Source organism: Saccopteryx bilineata, chromosome 2 (assembly GCF_036850765.1).
Source record: "Saccopteryx bilineata isolate mSacBil1 chromosome 2, mSacBil1_pri_phased_curated, whole genome shotgun sequence".
Taxonomy (NCBI): domain Eukaryota; kingdom Metazoa; phylum Chordata; class Mammalia; order Chiroptera; family Emballonuridae; genus Saccopteryx; species Saccopteryx bilineata.
In genome coordinates this window covers 328761822-328781076 of record NC_089491.1, presented here as the reverse complement: position 1 = coordinate 328781076, position 19255 = coordinate 328761822, and the positions used below count along the sequence as shown (strand labels likewise).

Sequence of the window (19255 nt, the reverse complement as noted above, 5' to 3'; positions counted from 1 at the left end):
ATAGACTCATTCACAGTGGGGTTAAAAATGACAACTAAGGCCCTGGCCGGTTGGCTCAGCGGTAGAGCGTCGGCCTGGCATGCGGGGGACCCGGGTTTGATTCCCGGCCAGGGCACATAGGAGAAGCGCCCATTTGCTTCTCCACCCCCCCCCCCTTCTTCCTCTCTGTCTCTCTCTTCCCCTCCCGCAGCCAAGGCTCCATTGGAGCAAAGATGGCCCGGGCGCTGGGGATGGCTCCTTGGCCTCTGCCCCAGGCGCTAGAGTGGCTCTGGTCACGGCAGAGCAACGCCCGGAAGGGCAGAGCATCACCCCCTGGTGGGCAGAGCATCGCCCCTGGTGGGCGTGCCGGGTGGATCCCGGTCGGGCGCATGCGGGAGTCTGTCTGACTGTATCTCCCCGTTTCCAGCTTCAGGAAAAAAAAAAATGACAGCTAAGACATATGCTAAATTTTTTTATGAAAGGTCCATTTCAAAGATGTTTGATTTTTAGCAAGATATATGACCTTCATTTAGGTAAGAAATAGCAAAATTTCAGTCAGCAGTGAAAGTCGGTTTGGTTAGGTTTTGGGAAAAAGGATAGAAAGGAAGCTTATTAGTCACCTTAGAATCTCCCCATGTAGAAGGCTGCCTGTTACACGTAAGTGTTGAGTGGGCCTAATGTGTTCATGGGAGACCTTATTCCTCAGAAAAATCTATGAAGCCATCAGGACCCAAATATCAAGAGAAATCTTTAAGATAATTGCTGTAGAAGCATTTTAGGGGTCTCATGAATGATATTTAAATGTTTTAACCTAAACTTTGAATCACTGTAAACTGGAATTTTGATGAATATATTATGACCCCCGCATAATTTGAAAAAATAAAGTATTCAGATAAATACTAGTGAACAATAATGTTACACTGATGCTATGTGAACCATTGGACTATCACAGACATTTTACATAGCAAAAAATAGTAAAGTCTGATACACCGTGTTACTCATAGTAGGCAAAGATGTTAGTGGAATCAAATGAATGAATGAATGAATGAAGGAAGGAAGGAAGAAATGAATGAATGAATGAATAGCATTATAAATGACGATGTTACAATATATCTAAATTTACTCTGTAAAATAATCTAAAGGATTTCTCCAAGTTCTGACTTTTTTGAAGTACATAATATAATGTTCCACCTAGACCCAGTGGAAATTGCTCCAAGTCCAGATCAAACCCCCTAACTAAACACAACAGAAGAGTATTAAAAACTTCTTGTGAGATGGTTATCATGATCATGAAGAAAAATGTCATATTAGCGTATTTTAAGCAGTGTGTAACACGAGGGTTTTTGTTTTGCAGTTGCTTTTGATTACACTCCACTGATTACTTGGAAAGAGTTCCAGTCCTTCATGCCCTGGGACATAGCCATTCTGGTTGGTGGAGGGTTTGCCTTGGCAGATGGCTGTGAGGTAATACCCTGTGTTTAAGATATTTAACAATTAAGTAAAGTGTTCCCAAGGAGAACACAGAGACATGCAAGCTCTTGGTATATTCCGCTTCATCCTATCATTTTAATGACCCATGTTTCAATAGCCACTCAGTAAGTACCTCACACAGATGAGGCAGAGTTCAGAATTCAAAACGTTTTACAGGCTACAAGCATACCGCATCATTTTTCATGATGTACCAGCATGTCAAAAGAAATAAAACAAAGATTAGAATTTTTAATTCGTGAAATAGTGTTAAAAGAATAGCTTAGTAAGAAAAAACATAAAAATCATATGGACGGTGACTCATTGAAATTTTTTTTTGTTTATATTTTTACCTTATTTCATGATGAATTTGAGTAGTTCTCAGAAGTCTCTGCAATATTTCATGGTTCAAATGTTGTCAAAGGAGGAGAATAAAAAATATTAATACTTTATTACATTATTTATTACACATTAAGTATATTAAATATACTGAATATACATTTAGTGAGTCAAATCTTAAGAGAATTTCACATAACCATGCTTAATATTGTATTACATCTATATTTTAGGGAGAAGTATGAAGATTAGAGTTGGCTATTTCTTTGGCCTATCTATCCAGTTGATACAAAAATTAGGAGATATTTTACTGCTTCATATTCATTTTGAAATATCCCCTAATTTTTGTGAGCAGCATATAAAGTAGAAACCGGGAAGGTCATTGTCCCCTGAAATTGTCTGGGTCATTACAGGGTTGCTTCAAAAATTAGATAAATATCCACTACTCTTGGACATATTAAAGACCTTTCCTTTCTGGATTTTATGGCCTTCTGTGAAACACTCAAAGCTCACAGATGTTCCATTGTCTTATTCTGTCATCAAAGTAAAAAGGATGGCGAGAGAGATGTCATGTCTAGGCTTTTAGTTCCTGGGAAGTTAAACTTTTTATATTTCTCAAGGCAAAACACAACCTGTTCTGTTTTCTTCTTTATAACCTATAGGGAGGTTGGTTTTTGCTTCTGAGTTTATTGTCAATTTTTCTGCACTGTATTTGGACACTGAGCTTTCAGCAATAAGATTTAGTAATAACTGTAATTCTGAGTGCCCTGACAAAGTTGTTTTCAGTCTAGATTTGGCTTGCCTTGTGGACTGCTCAAATATAAATGAGAGAAATATAAGACAAATACACTTTTCTACTAGTCCTGCAGTAATGAGATCTGGCTTTTCAGAATCAATAGCTTCCTTTCCTATGCCTGCTCGTTTGAATCAGGAGGAAATCTGAATCAGCAGTTTATCTCTCCTTCCCAGAATATCAGTCTGGATTGGTCACTCAAATTGGTTTTAAAAGCATTGGCCAGACCCTAGTCTAGCAAAGTCTATGGACTCTATCTGATGCAGTAGGCTGTCTCACTGGAAGAACCGGGAAACTACAAAAGGGGGTCTAGTTTACTATGAAAATTCTAGTACTACATAAACTCAGATTTCTGTGGGGTACCAGAATAACCCTACCCGAGTGGTGAAGTCAAAGCGACAAGCTCCAAAAATCTGGTTTTGGGTAAATATACCCCTAGAAACTGGATTTACAAAGATATGGAGATAATGAATTAAAAAAATTTTTTTTCTTTCCTTCTAAGTGGGAACCATGAGATTGCAGATACTAAATCATTTACCTCATTGCAATGACCTCTTTCTTAAATGTCCCTTGATGTGTTCTAACATGATAGAACTCTCACAAGCTGGTAGGTAGTTTCAAATTCTTATCAGGGAATAACCCCCCTCTTTTTTTTTCACACATCCCTCAAACTTTTCTCTTGATTTAACTAAATGTGAAAATTAAGAAAAAGTGTAATTTTGAAAAATCGCCATAAGTATCTAAACATAGCTCTAAATAACTAATAGCGGTTGAAAGTTTTTATCTCTATAGAAAACTTCTTAGGAATGGTGAGAGGTAGACCACAAGGACAGCTCTTTTCTTGAAACCCTATAGTACTACTTGACTTGTTAAAATGTGCACATACATTAATTAGACAGCATTAAAAACTTAATTGAAAAATGAAGGAGACAATTCAAACTCCCTAAATTTTGGTAAGGTTGAAATAAGAATAATTGAGAGCTTCTCCATGTCTAAGCTACCTAGATCTAGCGAACCACAAGAAAATATGAGATTAAAATTATATTTTAGACACTGAGTTTTTAAAGCAAATAAAGCATTTTATAAATTTAAATTGTGTCTATTAAAATGGGTTCTTAATGAATAACATCTATTACAAAATTGTTTGTTTGTTTTTTAGCATTCAGGACTATCTAAGTGGGTAGGAAATAAATTATCTCCTCTGGGATCATTACCACTGTGGCTAATAATACTGATATCTTCTTTGCTCGTCACATCGTTAACAGAGGTAGCCAGCAATCCTGCTACCATCACTCTCCTTCTCCCAATATTAGCTCCATTGGTGAGTATCTCATTTATCCCATTTAAACTCTTCATCCAAAGAACTTTGTTGGCCCTTCTATTGTGATTTAGAATCATTTTGAGCCTGAACGGTCCTCCTGGAAGTGACTCATAGAGTGGTCCTTATTTACAGTAATACCTTTTAGGAGACCCCAACTCGGAACTCTTGCACATTTAGGAAGCAGGACTTTAACCACTTATCTTCTCTCCATCCAGATTTTTCATTTGCAGATAAATGGGAGGGTCAACCTAGATCCTTTCTAAACTCGGAGACTTCGGAATTCAGTTTCCTGGCCCATTTAGTATGGACACTTCTTCCTCCAGAAGATTATTTCTGGATTTCTGAGAAGTGCTTCATATAAATGATTTGCAAATGACTTTGAAAATCTAGGCTTGGACTTCAGGCTTCAAGCTTAAATATCTTAGACACAGTTCTCTACCTGCCTAGGGAAGATTTTTCAAAGGTAAGAGGCAGATTGGCAAGAATAGAGAGAGAAAGACTGTCTTCCCTGCTTCTTCACATCTAGCTAGCAATGACAAGAACTAGCTTTAAGGAAATGTTTTTCTTGTTGGGACAGATGGGTTTGGTGAGAGCAGAGCATTTTAAATTAAAGATTGCCTTCCTGAAATTTCTCTGCCACCAGCTCAAGGGGTATATGAGCTGGCATTCTTGAGCTGCTGCTTCAAATTAGAAAAGAAATGTTGGGAGTTTAAATTGGCAAGATATTATTTTGGTTCTTCTTTTTTCTGGTTTTTATTTCTCAACACAGAGAAGTTAAAATTTTATGTGATAAATTAAGAATCATAATCATTCTTCTTCTGTGATGATCCCTAAGCAAATTTGAAATTATATATGTCCCAGAGGCAGTAAAGTTAATGGATTGATGAGAAGCTTTGGAGTCAGAGGGATCTGAGACCCTACCTGGGCTCTATTGCTTCCCAGCTATGTGTTTGACAAGTTACTTTAGACTTCCTGGGCCACAGTTTCTTCATCTGTTATTTGGAGTGGCTATACTAGCCATCTCATAAGATCATTATGAAAATTAAGTTATATATATCTATATATCTATATCTATATATATATGAAAACTCTGCATATATTATATATAAACACATATATTTTATATAAATATATAAACACTTAGCATAGCACTTATGCTGAGCACCTATGCATAGCACCTATAAATAATAAACAGTTGCTGTTTTTATTAAGTTTCTAATATATATGATATTTCATTATCACAATAAACTGAGTTATAATACTTAAGTAGGCATTAATCACCACATATACAAGAGGAAGAGACATTTTTCTGAGGAATATTCTTCAAGTTATAACTGTATTTAGATATAATTTTATGTCTTTAGGTTTCAACCTGCTTCTGGGAAAGTGTATTATTATGGTTTTGTTCATTTGGATGCTTGGTTCATCTCAGAATTTTATTTAGACTTGTTTTTATTTTTTCCAACAGGCTGAAGCCATTCATGTGAACCCTCTTTATATTTTGCTTCCTACTACTCTGTGTACTTCATTTGCATTCCTTCTACCAGTAGCAAACCCGCCGAATGCTATCGCTTTCTCCTATGGCCATCTAAAAGTTATCGACATGGTACGTTAGCCGAACAGATACTCTCAGGTTCAGTGGCCACTTTCTGTGATGTCTTACATTCTCTCTCCTTCTACACACGAACCACCTACTATGAGGGGCACGATTTGAGTTCTGCTTCTGGAAATGATGGTGTGGTCATAGGGTCGTTTGTAGGAGCAATAACTAGAAGCAAACATGTCATTGGATCAGGAATAAAAGATAATGAATGGATCAGTAATGTCCCAGCAGAAGGAAAAGAGCATAAAATATGCTCAACACAATGGTTTCAACTTATATGTCAAGATCAGCTCTAACTTGACCTAGGCAAAGGAAGTAATGGGGTTAAAGAAATTGAGCAATCAGGCACTGTCATTTGCTATCACAAATATTTATGCGACTGATATTTTCTCTGGATAGACATGAGGTTCAGTGCCCGACTGATGAAAAGTCATCTTTCTTGTTCTGATTAATAGCAACACCTGAAGTGAATGCACAAGCAATGGTAGAAAACATAAGTGATAAAACATGCGCATTTTTACAAAGATGAAAGTAGCAACGGTTCAGAACTAGCTTGAGAATAGTCTAGTCTCCCCCTCAATTTTGATTGCCAGCTTCCAAACCCAAACCAACAAGAATATAACCGAGGTAAATTCTGCAAGCTTGCCATAGAAATGCAAGATCAAGTTACCGTAAGTCCCAGCTCCCTTGCCTCCCCACACAGATTGCTAAAGCCCTGCAAGGTAAAAATTCTGGGAATGCTCCTATGCAGAAATCATGTAATATCATTTTGGTAAAGAAAAATGTGTATAACATAAGGTATGTCCTATATATGTGAATCAAAAAAAAAATAAAAACAAGGTTCTGGGATAAATGAGAGTGGCTTGTGGGGACAGGAAAGGGGACCTCAGTACGGATCTCTGCTAGGTGTCCTCCTTTTACTGTGGGGCTGCATGTTTTAATACAAAGAATGCAAAATATGCAGCTTTCTGTGTAAAAAGCCAGATATTAACTGTTTGAAGCTCTGTGGGCCATACAGCCTTTGTCACAACTACCCAACTCTGCCATTTTATCATGAAAGCAGTCAACAACAACATGTAAACAAGTGAGTGTGGTTGTAGTGCCACAAAACTGTATGTACAAAAATAGTTCATGGGCAGTAGTGTACCTACCTCTCTTTTAGTGGAAAGGAAGCAACTTTGAGATTGTATAATGGACACCAGAATGGTGTCCAGATTGTATAAAGGACACCACTCTGAATGATGTCAGAGCTAGAAAAATGGACACTCTAAGAAAGATGAATAGAAGTGGCATTATTAAATCTCAATAAGAGAATACTGAAGGGTAAACTATTAATATTGACTATGTAGAATCCAGATATCATAAAGTGACCAGAACCTTATCCATTAAAATACAAAGCCACAAAACTCAAATTTTGAAGCTTATGTTGTTGTTTTTTTAATTGATTTTTTTAGAGAGAAAGAAAGAGAGAAAGAGAGAAACATCGATTTGGTGTTTCACATATTTACCCATTCACTGGTTGCTTCTTGTATGTGCCCTGACCAGGGATCAAACTGGCAATGTTTTGCATATCAGGACAATGTGCAGTTCAACTGAGCTACCCAGCCTGGGTTCAAGTTTTGATATTTAACACGAAATGGCTGATTTTTAAAGGGGTTTTATTCTAATCAGAATAACTTCAGCAGATTCATAAGAGGAACCTCTCTGAGACTCTTCAGGTAAATGGCATTTAGTTGGGGACAGATTCTCTTTTAACCTGAAAGGAAGAACTTCTTGTTTTATGAAATCATCAGTTTATGCTAATAATCTAGTATGCATGTGAATCTGACAGGTGCCTTCTCTAATGATATTCCCGTTTTCTGGTAGGTTTTCTACTCAGGAGACTGACATTTATGCTCTTTCCTGTTCAAGGTTAAAGCTGGACTTGGTGTCAACGTTGTGGGGGTTGCTGTGGTGATGCTTGGCATGTGCACCTGGATCGTGCCCATGTTTGACCTTAATACCTACCCTTCCTGGGCTTCTGCAGTTAGTAATCAGACCATGCCATGACAAGCACAAATGCTCTGACCATCCTGTGGTGAGTTTTGGGATCCATTAAGAATTAGCTGCAGAATTTAACTCTGGAAACTGATGACACATGTAAATCAGTCCCGGTGTGACTGCTGCAGTTCCAGAGAACACCTGAAACCTGCCGGCATAACTCAGAGTCCACCTTTCCTTTGAGATACAGCTGAAGAATTTCCAAACGTCTTTGTCAAGAAGCCAACGGTCATGATTTTGCTCAACAACCACGTGCATCCTGCTTCCTCGTACAAATTATTTATAACTTAACCTTCAAAGAGATTAGGTCATTTGCTTAATCTTTCAGTGTAGGTTCGATGTAACATTTGAAATGTCAGTTTATTATTTGAGAAACTTTCCATGAAGCTATTAGTAGAAAATAAAATGTACAAGGTAATAGGATGTTTGGAAAAATTATTTCTGTAGTGTCGTTCAGGGAGATTTTTTGAAAAACAAAAGCTGTAGTCATCAGGTGGTACAAAAGCAAAGTTTAATCTAAATAAATGTGAAGCCACTAAACAACATAACACTCATCATAAGGACAAATTCCTATTTGACCTTATGGTTAGAGTAATATAATTCATACAGTGCACTGAGAAATACATTTTGTAGTCATATGATTTGCACCATTAGGACAGTATAGTTAGAAAAGAAATCTCAACACCATTAAACTATTAACCCACCATGTGCCATGGTATTGTTTTACCAATTTTTGCTAATAGGTTTTAATAAGTAATTGTAATGCTGGTGGTCAGGCCAGGCAGCTTCGCATTGGATTTGTCAGAGGGTAGAGGAATTGTGGAGCTGGAAAGAGTTGGCCCATTCCCATTTATTGGATTCTCGTAGGGGTGGGTGAGCAAACAGGCAGAGGCAAACTTCTCAGGGTGGCAGGTGAGCAAACAGGAAAACCATCCCTTGCAGTGGCGGGAAGTAATCTGTGCCAAGGGAAGGTCCCTGTAGCCTTCCATAGGCTACACGCATGTGGCTCTGCCACGTGCTCACACACTAATCATGCAAAGGGCAAGCAAGCCTAACACAGCTGTAATCCCAACAGTAATATTGGCTAAAAGTATTCCTCCTTACCTCACAGGCTGCAAAGGAAAGAACAAAGCTTCAGATACCAAGTAAGGTGAAAACAGGGCCCACATTTGAAAGGAAGGAAGTCTGAATTAGAGATGCTGACAGGCACAGAGGCAGCTGGGTGAGTAAAGGGTAGACATGTGCCAGTAAAGCCTTCTGAGTACCTCGGTGGACGGACAAACAAGCATTTAGTGAAATTGCAGCTATTATCTAGATAAGATCAATTCCTAAGTAAAATACTGGGATTTAAAGTGACAAAGATTTCTAGTTAACATTAAGTAAGGATCAAGATAATAACAAAAACAAGATCTACCACGGAGTGGGAGGACAAAGCATTGTCTATCTGATCATTATTAAAGTTGCCTTTTTTGAAACTTTCAAAGACAGTATGGAACTCTCAAACTAACAGAGCTTAGGATCTCAATGACAATGCAAATTTGGCACAGTCTAATTTCTTCTTCAAGAGACTCTTAGCCAAAATCTCACTGAAGCCTTAGACAAGCAAATTTTGTTTAAGTCAGAAAGGTTACTCTTAGACCACCTCGGCAGAGATTTCCAAAGAACCATTTAATTTTGACCCAATGTCTCCTTAGATGAGTGAGGACGCTGGAGGAAAAACAATGAACAGAATATGCATGTTAAAAAAATAAGCCTCCCCTTACAGAACTCAGCAGCACACAAAGAAAACAGGAAAACTGTACACAACAGTGGTTTTCAACCTTTTTACACTTGGAAACTGGTGAAAATTAGAGAACTATTTTAGGGACCACGTAAGGCAAAAATCACCCTGAACATAAGCAAACTCGACTAAGATTATTGGGTCTAACTAAAATCTTCATACAGCATCAGGATAGTTAACTTTTTCATGGACCGGCACAAAATTTTCGGTGGACTGGTCCATGGACATGCAGTTGAAAAAAACTGGCATACAATACAAAAAAAAAAAAAAAAAAGCTCAATATCTTATTGGAATAATGTGGCACACTGGCATTGAATAAGCCTCCCCCTCCACTAAATGATTCTCATCATTAGTGTTCACTTCAGGGATGCTTAGGTAGTTCAACCCCCGCCCCATGTTGTCAGGGCTCCCTGGAGCATTCTCTGCAGGGTTGTGGATGAACCCAGACAGCCTTAGTTCTGCACACCTGCTGAGCTGAACCAACCCTCTGACCTCCCGTCAGCAGCACATCCAAGGCCGGGCCACTGAGTCAGACTTCAGACTTTATGCCTCTGTGCTTATTGTTCTGTAAAAAATGTATCTATTAAAGGCTATCAAAATACTCAGAAATGTCATGCAGCCTCTCCTTTATTCAAATAAAATGGATGTGATCTTGTATCCATGTAATAGCCAGCCTTTCCATTCTTTTTCTTTCTTGTTTATTCTAATTGCTGCAGTCGGTCTTTTTTTATATGGTGCACCTTTCTTTCCTGACATGTCTCTTTTTAGGGCCTTCAAATGTGCTTGGAGTCTTCAGAGGAGTCAGATACTGCATTTGTTAGAGTCTCTAAGAATAGTGGCTTTTTACAGTCTCCTACATAAAGACATTACAAATATATAGCTTTCTACATGGACTCTATGTTCTATGACCCAGGAATAAATTTTCAAATAAAGCTTGAAAATAAGCTTATGTTTCATGCAATGGTTTTCCAACTTCAAGTTATGCTGAAAGAGAGTGAGGGAGAATTTTGGTAGAAAAAGCTTAGGGCGGAAGAGAAGAAATGTTCTGAAGACAGCATGTTTGATTCCCCTAAACATGATGGCCACAAAATCTTTTAGTTTGAATACCCCAATTCCTCAATTTTTTATCTTTTAGATATTGGGCTTCCAGACTAGTTTCCAGGAGTATTCCTTCCCTCATATTTCTAGAGATTGGTTCCTTAAATGAATAATAAATAATGATGGGTTATTCCTCAGGTGCTTGGAAGTCTGATTTGACACAGTCCTTGTTATTCCTCTCCGTAAACTTTTCATCTCCATCTCAGCTGGAAAAGTAACTACTTTCTGTCAGAATGGGGGTTCCACAGGGAGTGAGTAGTCTTGTCATCAGGGCATGTGGTAGGTCTCTCTGGATTGTCTTTATCCTCCTCCATAGAGAACCTACCCGTGGCTCCTTCTCAGAATTTGAACAGGGCCAGAACCCATCATTAGAACTGGAACATAACATTCTCTTATTACTAAAACTGTCATCAAGATTATATGTGAAATTTCACGTGCTTGATAATTTACACTTCAGTCCAAAGCCAGCTTTAGAGTTCATATATTTCTGAAATCTAGTGTTACTTACAGTTACTAACTAGTTTGTCTCAGAGCGAGAACTGTGAATGTTATAAAAAATCCCTGTCTTCCCACGGAGACAGAAGTCTCATTGGCCACACTATATATCTCCTACATCTATTTTCTTTATTGTCATACATTCACTTGACAAAAGAAGGTAAACAAAGAAAAAAAAACTACACACAATTCCCTAAAGTGCTTTTGAGCATTTCCTTAGTAACTGGCCTTTTAAAATATAACATGAGTCAAGTACTTTACAAAATAAAAAGCAAGTTTTCCACAAAGAGTATTCTTAACTAGTAATCCTTGCTGTATTTCTTGGAAAAACCTATATGGAAAGCAGAGATGCTAACTAACAGGCAAGTATGAGTTGCTATAAGTTGCCTCTTATGCAACCTCCCTTGAATCTATTCTCCAAATATTATGGATATCAAATCATTATTCAGGTGGCTCTATATATTAACTAAAAGCATTTAAGGAAGTTTAAAATAGTTCTTCATAACCATGGATCATTGTAATAAGCATTCCTGTCACTCTTAGGGGAAAAAGAAATCAAAATCAACAATGGGTTTCTGGAAGATTCTGTCAACTCTTAGAGGTTTAGATGTCACTTCCAAGCTATACCTAAACTTTGGTGAGCTGAAGAAAGGAATGCAGGACTGATATTGAGTCTCATTTTCCTCTTCCTTTTTTTCTTCCTCACACTCCATCTGTTTTTTGTTCTTACTATCTGAATGACTGACAGAATTGCTTTTTAAAGCACTCAGAATGTCAGCGTGTGAATTGAAAGACGAATCACAACATAATTGCATGTTCTCAAGGAATTTTCACATTGTTCATTTTTATTATAATCTGATTAAGTGTCTCCTAAGAGGCAAAGCAACAATATCTGAAATTATCAAAGCAATCATCGCCAACATATCTTCGAACTTCTCCATGAAGAAATGTCAGCTTGTAAATTAGGAGGTTTTCCAAAAGTTTCTTGTTAATATTTTCTAATTACTCTTTTTATTCCCTTAGAGTAGAAAATATAACAAATGATTTAAGAGTGCCCTCTGTCTCTCAAGTATTGTTCTAAATTCCTGTAAGAGTATGTACAAAAATTCTAGGAAGAGTTAGAAAACCAGGTACTTCCCCTTCTTCAGAGGTTCGAATCAGTAGGCTAGTAGGCTGATTCAACCCAATGTTCAAAGCATTATCTGTTTGTCTGTTTGTTTTGAGAGAGGAAGGGAGAGAGAGACAGGAGCATTGAGTTGCTCTTATATGTGCTCTGACCAGAAAATCGACCTGGCAACATCCACGCTCCATGAGGATGCTCCAACCAACTGAGTTATACAGCCAGGGTACAAAGCATTCTTCGAAACAAGATCTTGTGATGGGTTCTAGGAGTTCATGACAATGCATCATTGTAATAAACATTCTTGTCATGCTTAGGGAGAAAAGATCAAAATCAATGATGGGCTTCTGGAAAAGACTATTTAGTCCACGTTTTCACATATTGGATAAATATGAGTACATAAAGTTCTTTGATATGAAAAGCTCATTAATCAGTTGGATCTAGAGTAGGTCTGACCATGTTGTTGGTTTGAGTGTTTGAGTGGAGTGTGAAAGCCTGGGAGAGGGAAAGCAAAGTGAAGAGGGACTTATTGAAAAAGCAATAGGAAGGTTTTGTACAATTGTATTAAAATATTATTGAAATGCCTTTGCACTTAGGTGGTTTTCCAGAATGTTATTGTTTAATTTAAGATTAGTAAAGTAAAATATAAGAATTAAGAGCATGATTTCAGAATAAGAAATACCAGGTCTTAAATATTACCATTTTCTAGTTGCATAACTTTGACCCAGTTATTTAACTCTTTGACCCCCAGTTTCTTGTCTGTTCAATGTCATAATAGTGCTTAACTATTGTCCAATTTCATTACCAAGGATAGACTACTCTTATGTGAATTGAGTATCTTTCCAATTTTTTTATTCTCTAGAATCATTTCTATTAGATATGGATTGTTTTTCTTCCGAAATATCAGAGAAATTGACTACATAAATATCTGAAAAATTCTCCTAAGATTTAGTATGAAAATTCTCAAATAAACAATAAAATTGACAAAACTTTAGGAAATACCCCTACCACCTAGATCAAGGGTCCCCAAACTACGGCCTGAGGGCCACATGCGGCCCCCTGAGGCCATTTATCTGGCCCCGCCGCACCTCCGGAAGGGGCACCACCATCTCATTAGCCAAAAGCAGGCCCATAGTTCCCATTGAAATACTGGTCAGTTTGTTGATTTAAATTTACTTGTTCTTTATTTTAAATATTGTATTTGTTCCCATTTTGTTTTTTTTTACTTTAAAATACGATATGTGCAGTGTGCATAGGGATTTGTTCATAGTTTTTTTTATAGTCCAGCTCTCCAACAGTCTGAGGGACAGTGAACTGGCCCCCTGTGTAAAAAGTTTGGGGACCCCTGACCTAGATTCTGCCATTTATTACATATCTGTCTGTCTATCCTTTTGTCCAACTAGATTTTTGCTTAGTATGTAGACTTTACATATTGATTCTACTTTAGTGTTATAAATCAATTCAAATTTTAAAAAAATTTGTTATTAAGTTCACCTTAGTTTTCAAATTATTAGAATAAATTTTTAATATGATTCTTATTATTTTATTTACTGTATTTGTAACTATACCTCATGTCTCTATTATTTACAGACTGATTGATCATGAACTAGTTTACAGAACAAGTCTCAAGAAATTAAAATAAATCAATTTTATGCAGTCTTTTCTCCTCACAGTGCAATGAAATTAGTAGCTAATAGTGAAAAAATAGTTCATAATAACCTCATATGTTTAGACTTTTTTTAAAAAAACACTTCTAATAAATTTTAATACAATGCAAGTTATATATTTTGTATGTATGTTACATATATTCTATATGTTACTTGCCAGTAACATCTTTAGGTTCTCAACACTTATTGCTGTCAATTAATTTGTAGTTATAGTCAATATGCATTTTCTTTTCTACTACATTTCAGCTCTTGTTTTGTGTGCTTTAATAAGATTCTAGTTTTATTCTTATAGGTCCCATGCTGGTTCTTGTTTTTGATGTTATCGTTAGCAAATACTTTTCTTTTTTATATATATTTTTAACATTATTATTATTATTATTATTATTATTTTGCATGTGTCTTCACATACCAACATTTTTTGTTTGTTTTTATTATTTTTTTATTAATTTTAATGGGGTGACATTGATAAATCAGGGTACATATGTTCAGAGAAAACATCTCCAGATTATTTTGACATTTGATTATGTTGCATACCCCTCACCCAAAGTCAAATTGTCTTCTGTCACCTTCTATCTGGTTTTCTTTGTGCCCCTCACCTCCCCTCACCTCTCTCTCTCCTCCCCCCCCCCAGTTACCATAACATTCTTGTCCATGTCTCTGAGTCTCATTTTTATGTCCCATCTATGTATGGATTCATATAGTCCTTAGTTTTTTCTGATTTACTTATTTTTACTTATTTCACTCAGTATAATGTTATCCACGGGCAAGTGAAATAAAAGACAGGATAAACAAATGGGACTATATCAAACTAAAAAGCTTTTCACAGCTAAAGACAATAAGAACAGAATAAAAAGACAAACTACACAATGGGAGAACAGATTCGACAATACGTCTGATAAGGGGTTAATAACCAAAATGTATAAAGAACTTGTAAAACTCAACACCAGGAAGACAAACAATCCAATCAAAAAATGGGCGAAAGAAATGAATAGACACTTCTCCAAAGAGGACATACAGATGGCCAATAGGCATATAAAAAAATGCTCAACATCACTAATCATTAGAGAAATGCAAATTAAAACCACAATGAGATATCATCTCACACCAGTCAGAATGGCGCTCATCAACAAAACAACATTGAATAAGTGCTGGCAAGGATGTGGGAAAAAAGAACCCTTCTGCACTGCTGGTGGGAATGCAGACTAGTGCAGCCACTGTGGAAAACAGTATGGAGATTCCTCAAAAAATTAAAAATCGAACTGCCTTTTGACCCAGCTATCCCACTTTTAGGAATATACCCTAAGAACACCATAGCACTGTTCCAAAAGGAGAAATGCACCCTCATGTTTATGGCAGCATTGTTCATAATAGTGAAGATCTGGAAACAGCCCAAGTGTCCATCAGTGGATGAGTAGATTAAAAAGCACTGGTACATATATACTATGAAATAGTACTCAGCCATAAGAAATAATGACATCGGATCATTTACAACAGCATGGATGGACCTTGATAACATTATACTGAGCAGAGCAAATACTTTTCAACTGCACTCCTCTCTTTGTGGAAATCCAAACAATGTTCAACTGACCCACAATAATCAGTGCATACTTTCCTTCATTTGTTTCAACATGGTTAAAAGCTGTTGTCTCGTATGTTCTTGCTGGGAGATGGCATGTGTCGCTGATTTTCTTACTCAGATTTTTTTTTTTCTATTTAGGTTACTTACTTTCTGACTCTGAAAAGGGGTTGCTTGAAGAGCATTTGCTGAACACAGTGAGCGACAGCTGCACAGTCCCATTGCAGGCACTGATGCTATAGAACAGCAATATATATTCCTTGTCTACATAAATGGGTTTTCCCTAATATTCAGAATCAGCAAGAGGAGAACTTCTGTGCTAACATCCTTCACTACGGTTCCTTTATTCAGTTATGCTTCCTTCACGCCATTAGTTGCAAGATACTTATTTCATTCAAAGCTGTAATGGGCCCTAGCACTGATAGTAACAGTAGCTTATACAGAGTTTGTCATGCCGAATGCTTGCTTCTGGGAGATTTACCTGTATTTCCTCACATATTTTGGGTGTGGCTATTTTATTTCACAGTCGTCATAGGAACATTTTTAACTCTCTTCTCATAATGTGATATAGTTGATGTTTGTCCCACTTATTTTTTTGAGGGCAAAAAAGTCATTAGAGTTCAGATTCAACATCAGCAGGGTTAGTTAGAAACAAGTTTTCAGTGTGTTCCTCTTGCCCTTACGGTTAAAATTAAGATTGTTGTAACATATTAGGTTAGCATAATTTCAGTTATTATTTGCATAGGCTATGGGAAAATACGCGAAGTCAACCAAATGTAATTTATTAGTTGGCCTTTAATACACTTAAAGTCTCTGCATTGACTGTAAAAAGTTATAAATAATTCTCGCAATTTTTAAATTAGTTTCTTCTCCGTCCATTTGGTACCGTTTACTAAAGCTCATATCCACTGCATTTGCATTCTGTTCGTGGTAAAACAGACAGGGGAAAGTACATATATAATCTCATTTACTCTTCAGAAGCAAGATCTGGTCTTATTCCTGCAAGCTGAGATCGCCACTAGATGATTGTTTCCTAATGCTGCTAATTAGATACTTGCACCTTCTTTTTTTAGCTGCATGACATATCAACAGGTTCAAGAACCAAGATATGAAAACAAACAAAAAAAGAACGAAGATATGCAGGATTTTAACCCTCTTCTGAGTCAAATTCTTTAGGCTTGCTCTTAGTTTTCTCTAGTCTGGGCAAAAGCTTTTTCATTCTGATCACTACAGAGATAAGTGTTTGCCCTCCACTGGGATCTACCCTACTTCCATTTCATAAAGCGTGGTGAAGAGGACAGGTCCCTCACCCAATCAAACAAAACACCAGGCCTTTTTCATGCACTAGGATCTCTTGTCCTAGGAGATTCTGATTTCTGTTATACATTTGCTCACTTCAAAAAACTAGCTTACTAGTTAGCCTTTGAATGTCTTTCCATATCCCATCAGCATAAATCAGGGTTCTCAAAACCAGCACTATTGACATTTTAGAGCTCTTCCATTGTGAGGAGCTGTTATGTGCTTTGTAGGATGTTGGCAGCATCCCTGGCCCTTAACCCTCTAGATACCAGTAGCAAGCATCTTCCATTTGTGACAACCCAAAACATCTCTGGACCTTGTCAAATGTCAATATTAATATTTAATATTATATTTATTTGTAATTATAGGTAATATTAATCTAATTGACAGAAAATAAGTAATTGCAGAAAAGAGTGGCTATTATAACAAAGTGTGGTAGAACTTTTAAGTAATTGATCAGATTGACAAAAATATTAAGTAATTCGGTCCATGGGAAAAATGTTAATGTGACCAAGAACATTGCGTCATAGCTATCAGGGCACACCAGCGAGCTGTCAGGTGCTTGAATGACAGTGGCTGAGATGCACCACTCTTTCTTTCCTTCAGGAAATCTGGAATGATTATTCTAGAAATAGTGTGAGAGGCTGAGATTTGCAAAAATGAAAACAAAATAAGATAAGAACAGTCTTTTTCCAGAAGTTCTGGGTTCAATTCCCGGCCGGGACACACAGGAGAGGCGCCCATCTGCTTCTCCACCCCTCCCCCTCTCCTTCCTCTCTGTCTCTCTCTTCCCCTCCCGCAGCCGAGGCTCCATTGGAGCAAAGATGGCCCGGGTGCTGGGGATGGCTCCTTGGCCTCTGCCCGAGGCGCTAGGGTGGCTCTGGTTGCAACAGAGCGACGCCCCGGAGGGGCAGAGCATCGTCCCCTGGTGGGCAGAGCGTCGCCCCTGGTGGGTGTGCCGGGTGGATCCCGGTCGGGCGCATGCGGGAGTCTGTCTGACTGTCTCTCCCCGTTTCCAACTTCAGAAAAATACAAAAAAAAAAAAAAAAAAGAAAGAAAGAAAAAAAAAAACAGTCTTTTTCTTCAGATAAAATGGTGGTTGACAATACAATTTTTCCAAAGATATAATCTCGATAAACTCAAGACAGATGTAGTATGAACTGGACTTTGAATCAAAGTTTAATTCTAGATTTTTTCATTTTCTCAATTTTTGTCAAACTATTGTGTACTTTTTCAGGTGTCAATAAAAAATAAAATTTCACTGCCTTTAGTAAGTGAAAGAAATATTTTTGTCAACGTTCAAATGTTGTTTAGTAAGTTGTTTTGAATTTTCTGTTGTTCAAAATAAATGAATAAAATCTCGTCAGTAAAAATTTTAAGGATATGTTTTTGTGTCTCAATGAACATGATTTGAAGTTGGTTCATGTTTGTACATGTTTCTTTGACAAGGTATTTTCCTTAACAAGATATATAATATATATAATGACATGATAATACACATATTTCATTCATGTATAAAGAACATAGAAAGTTTTCATAAAATGTTTCATAAACTTTATATTTAGAATAGTTTTAGATTCACAGAAAATTGTGAAGATAGTATAATATATAGAGTTCTCGTATGTTTGGGGACCAGTTTCACCTATTATGGAAAGACACCTTTTACTGTGGTGCATTTGTTGTAATTAATGAACCAATATTGGTACATTATTATTTTTTTTTTTTTTCATTTTTCTGAAGCTGGAAACAGGGAGAGACAGTCAGACAGACTCCCGCATGCGCCCGACCGGGATCCACCCGGCACGCCCACCATGGGGCGACGCTCTGCCCACCAGGGGGCGATGCTCTGCCCCTCCGGGGCGTCGCCATGTTGGCGACCAGAGCCACTCTAGCGCCTGAGGCAGAGGCCACAGAGCCATCCCCAGCGCCCGGGCCATCTTTGCTCCAATGGAGCCTTGGCTGCGGGAGGGGAAGAGAGAGACAGAGAGGAAAGCACGGCGGAGGGGTGGAGAAGCAAATGGGCGCTTCTCCTGTGTGCTCTGGCCGGGAATCGAACCCGGGTCCTCCGCACGCTAGGCCGACGCTCTACCGCTGAGCCAACCGGCCAGGGTGGTACATTATTATTAATTCAAGTTCGTTTGGTCAGGTTTCCTTAGCTTTCAGACTATACCCTTGCTCTGGTTCAGCATTCAGCATCGCATGCAAAGACCACAGTTACATTAGGTTGTCAGGTATCCATAGGCTCCTCTTGGCCAGCAGTGTTTCAGACTTCCTTGTTTTGATGATTGTCACAGTTTGAAGAGTATTGGGTCAGGCATTTTGTAGATGTCACTGTTGGGATTTGTTTGTTTCATGGTTAGACTGGGGCTCTGTTTCTTTTGTTTTGTTTGTTTGTTTGTTTGTTTGTTTCTGACCTGGTTGGGGGCCTGAGCTCTCCCCAGAAAGCTTCCTTATGTGAACAGTACAGCTTCCCATCCTTAATGGTGCTTGTGTAGGTTTTCAGCCTGACATCAGAACCAAATCTGGGGGAGGAGAGACTGTCAATCCCCTCAGGAGGGTGGCCACAATGACCACATTGTTCATTAAAACAAATTAAGTCTTCTCTTTTTTGAATTGAGACTCCAAACTTTATTCTAGTAAATGTTTACAGAATAACTGAATATTCCTTTAAGTGTCTGTCT

General features: G+C 37.7%; 1 protein-coding gene across 1 annotated transcript in view; it reads left to right on the top strand.

Annotated features, from left to right (window-relative positions):
* SLC13A1 (solute carrier family 13 member 1) overlaps window positions 1-13235 on the top strand; it is a 96233-nt gene extending 82998 nt beyond the window's left edge. The window contains exons 12-15 of the mRNA XM_066262192.1: window positions 1334-1443; window positions 3735-3896; window positions 5365-5502; window positions 7411-13235. Of these exons, the coding sequence (XP_066118289.1) occupies window positions 1334-1443; window positions 3735-3896; window positions 5365-5502; window positions 7411-7548 (548 nt within the window). The 3' untranslated portion in view covers window positions 7549-13235. The remainder of the gene's footprint in view (window positions 1-1333; window positions 1444-3734; window positions 3897-5364; window positions 5503-7410) is intronic.
* Window positions 13236-19255: the final 6020 nt, after the last annotated feature.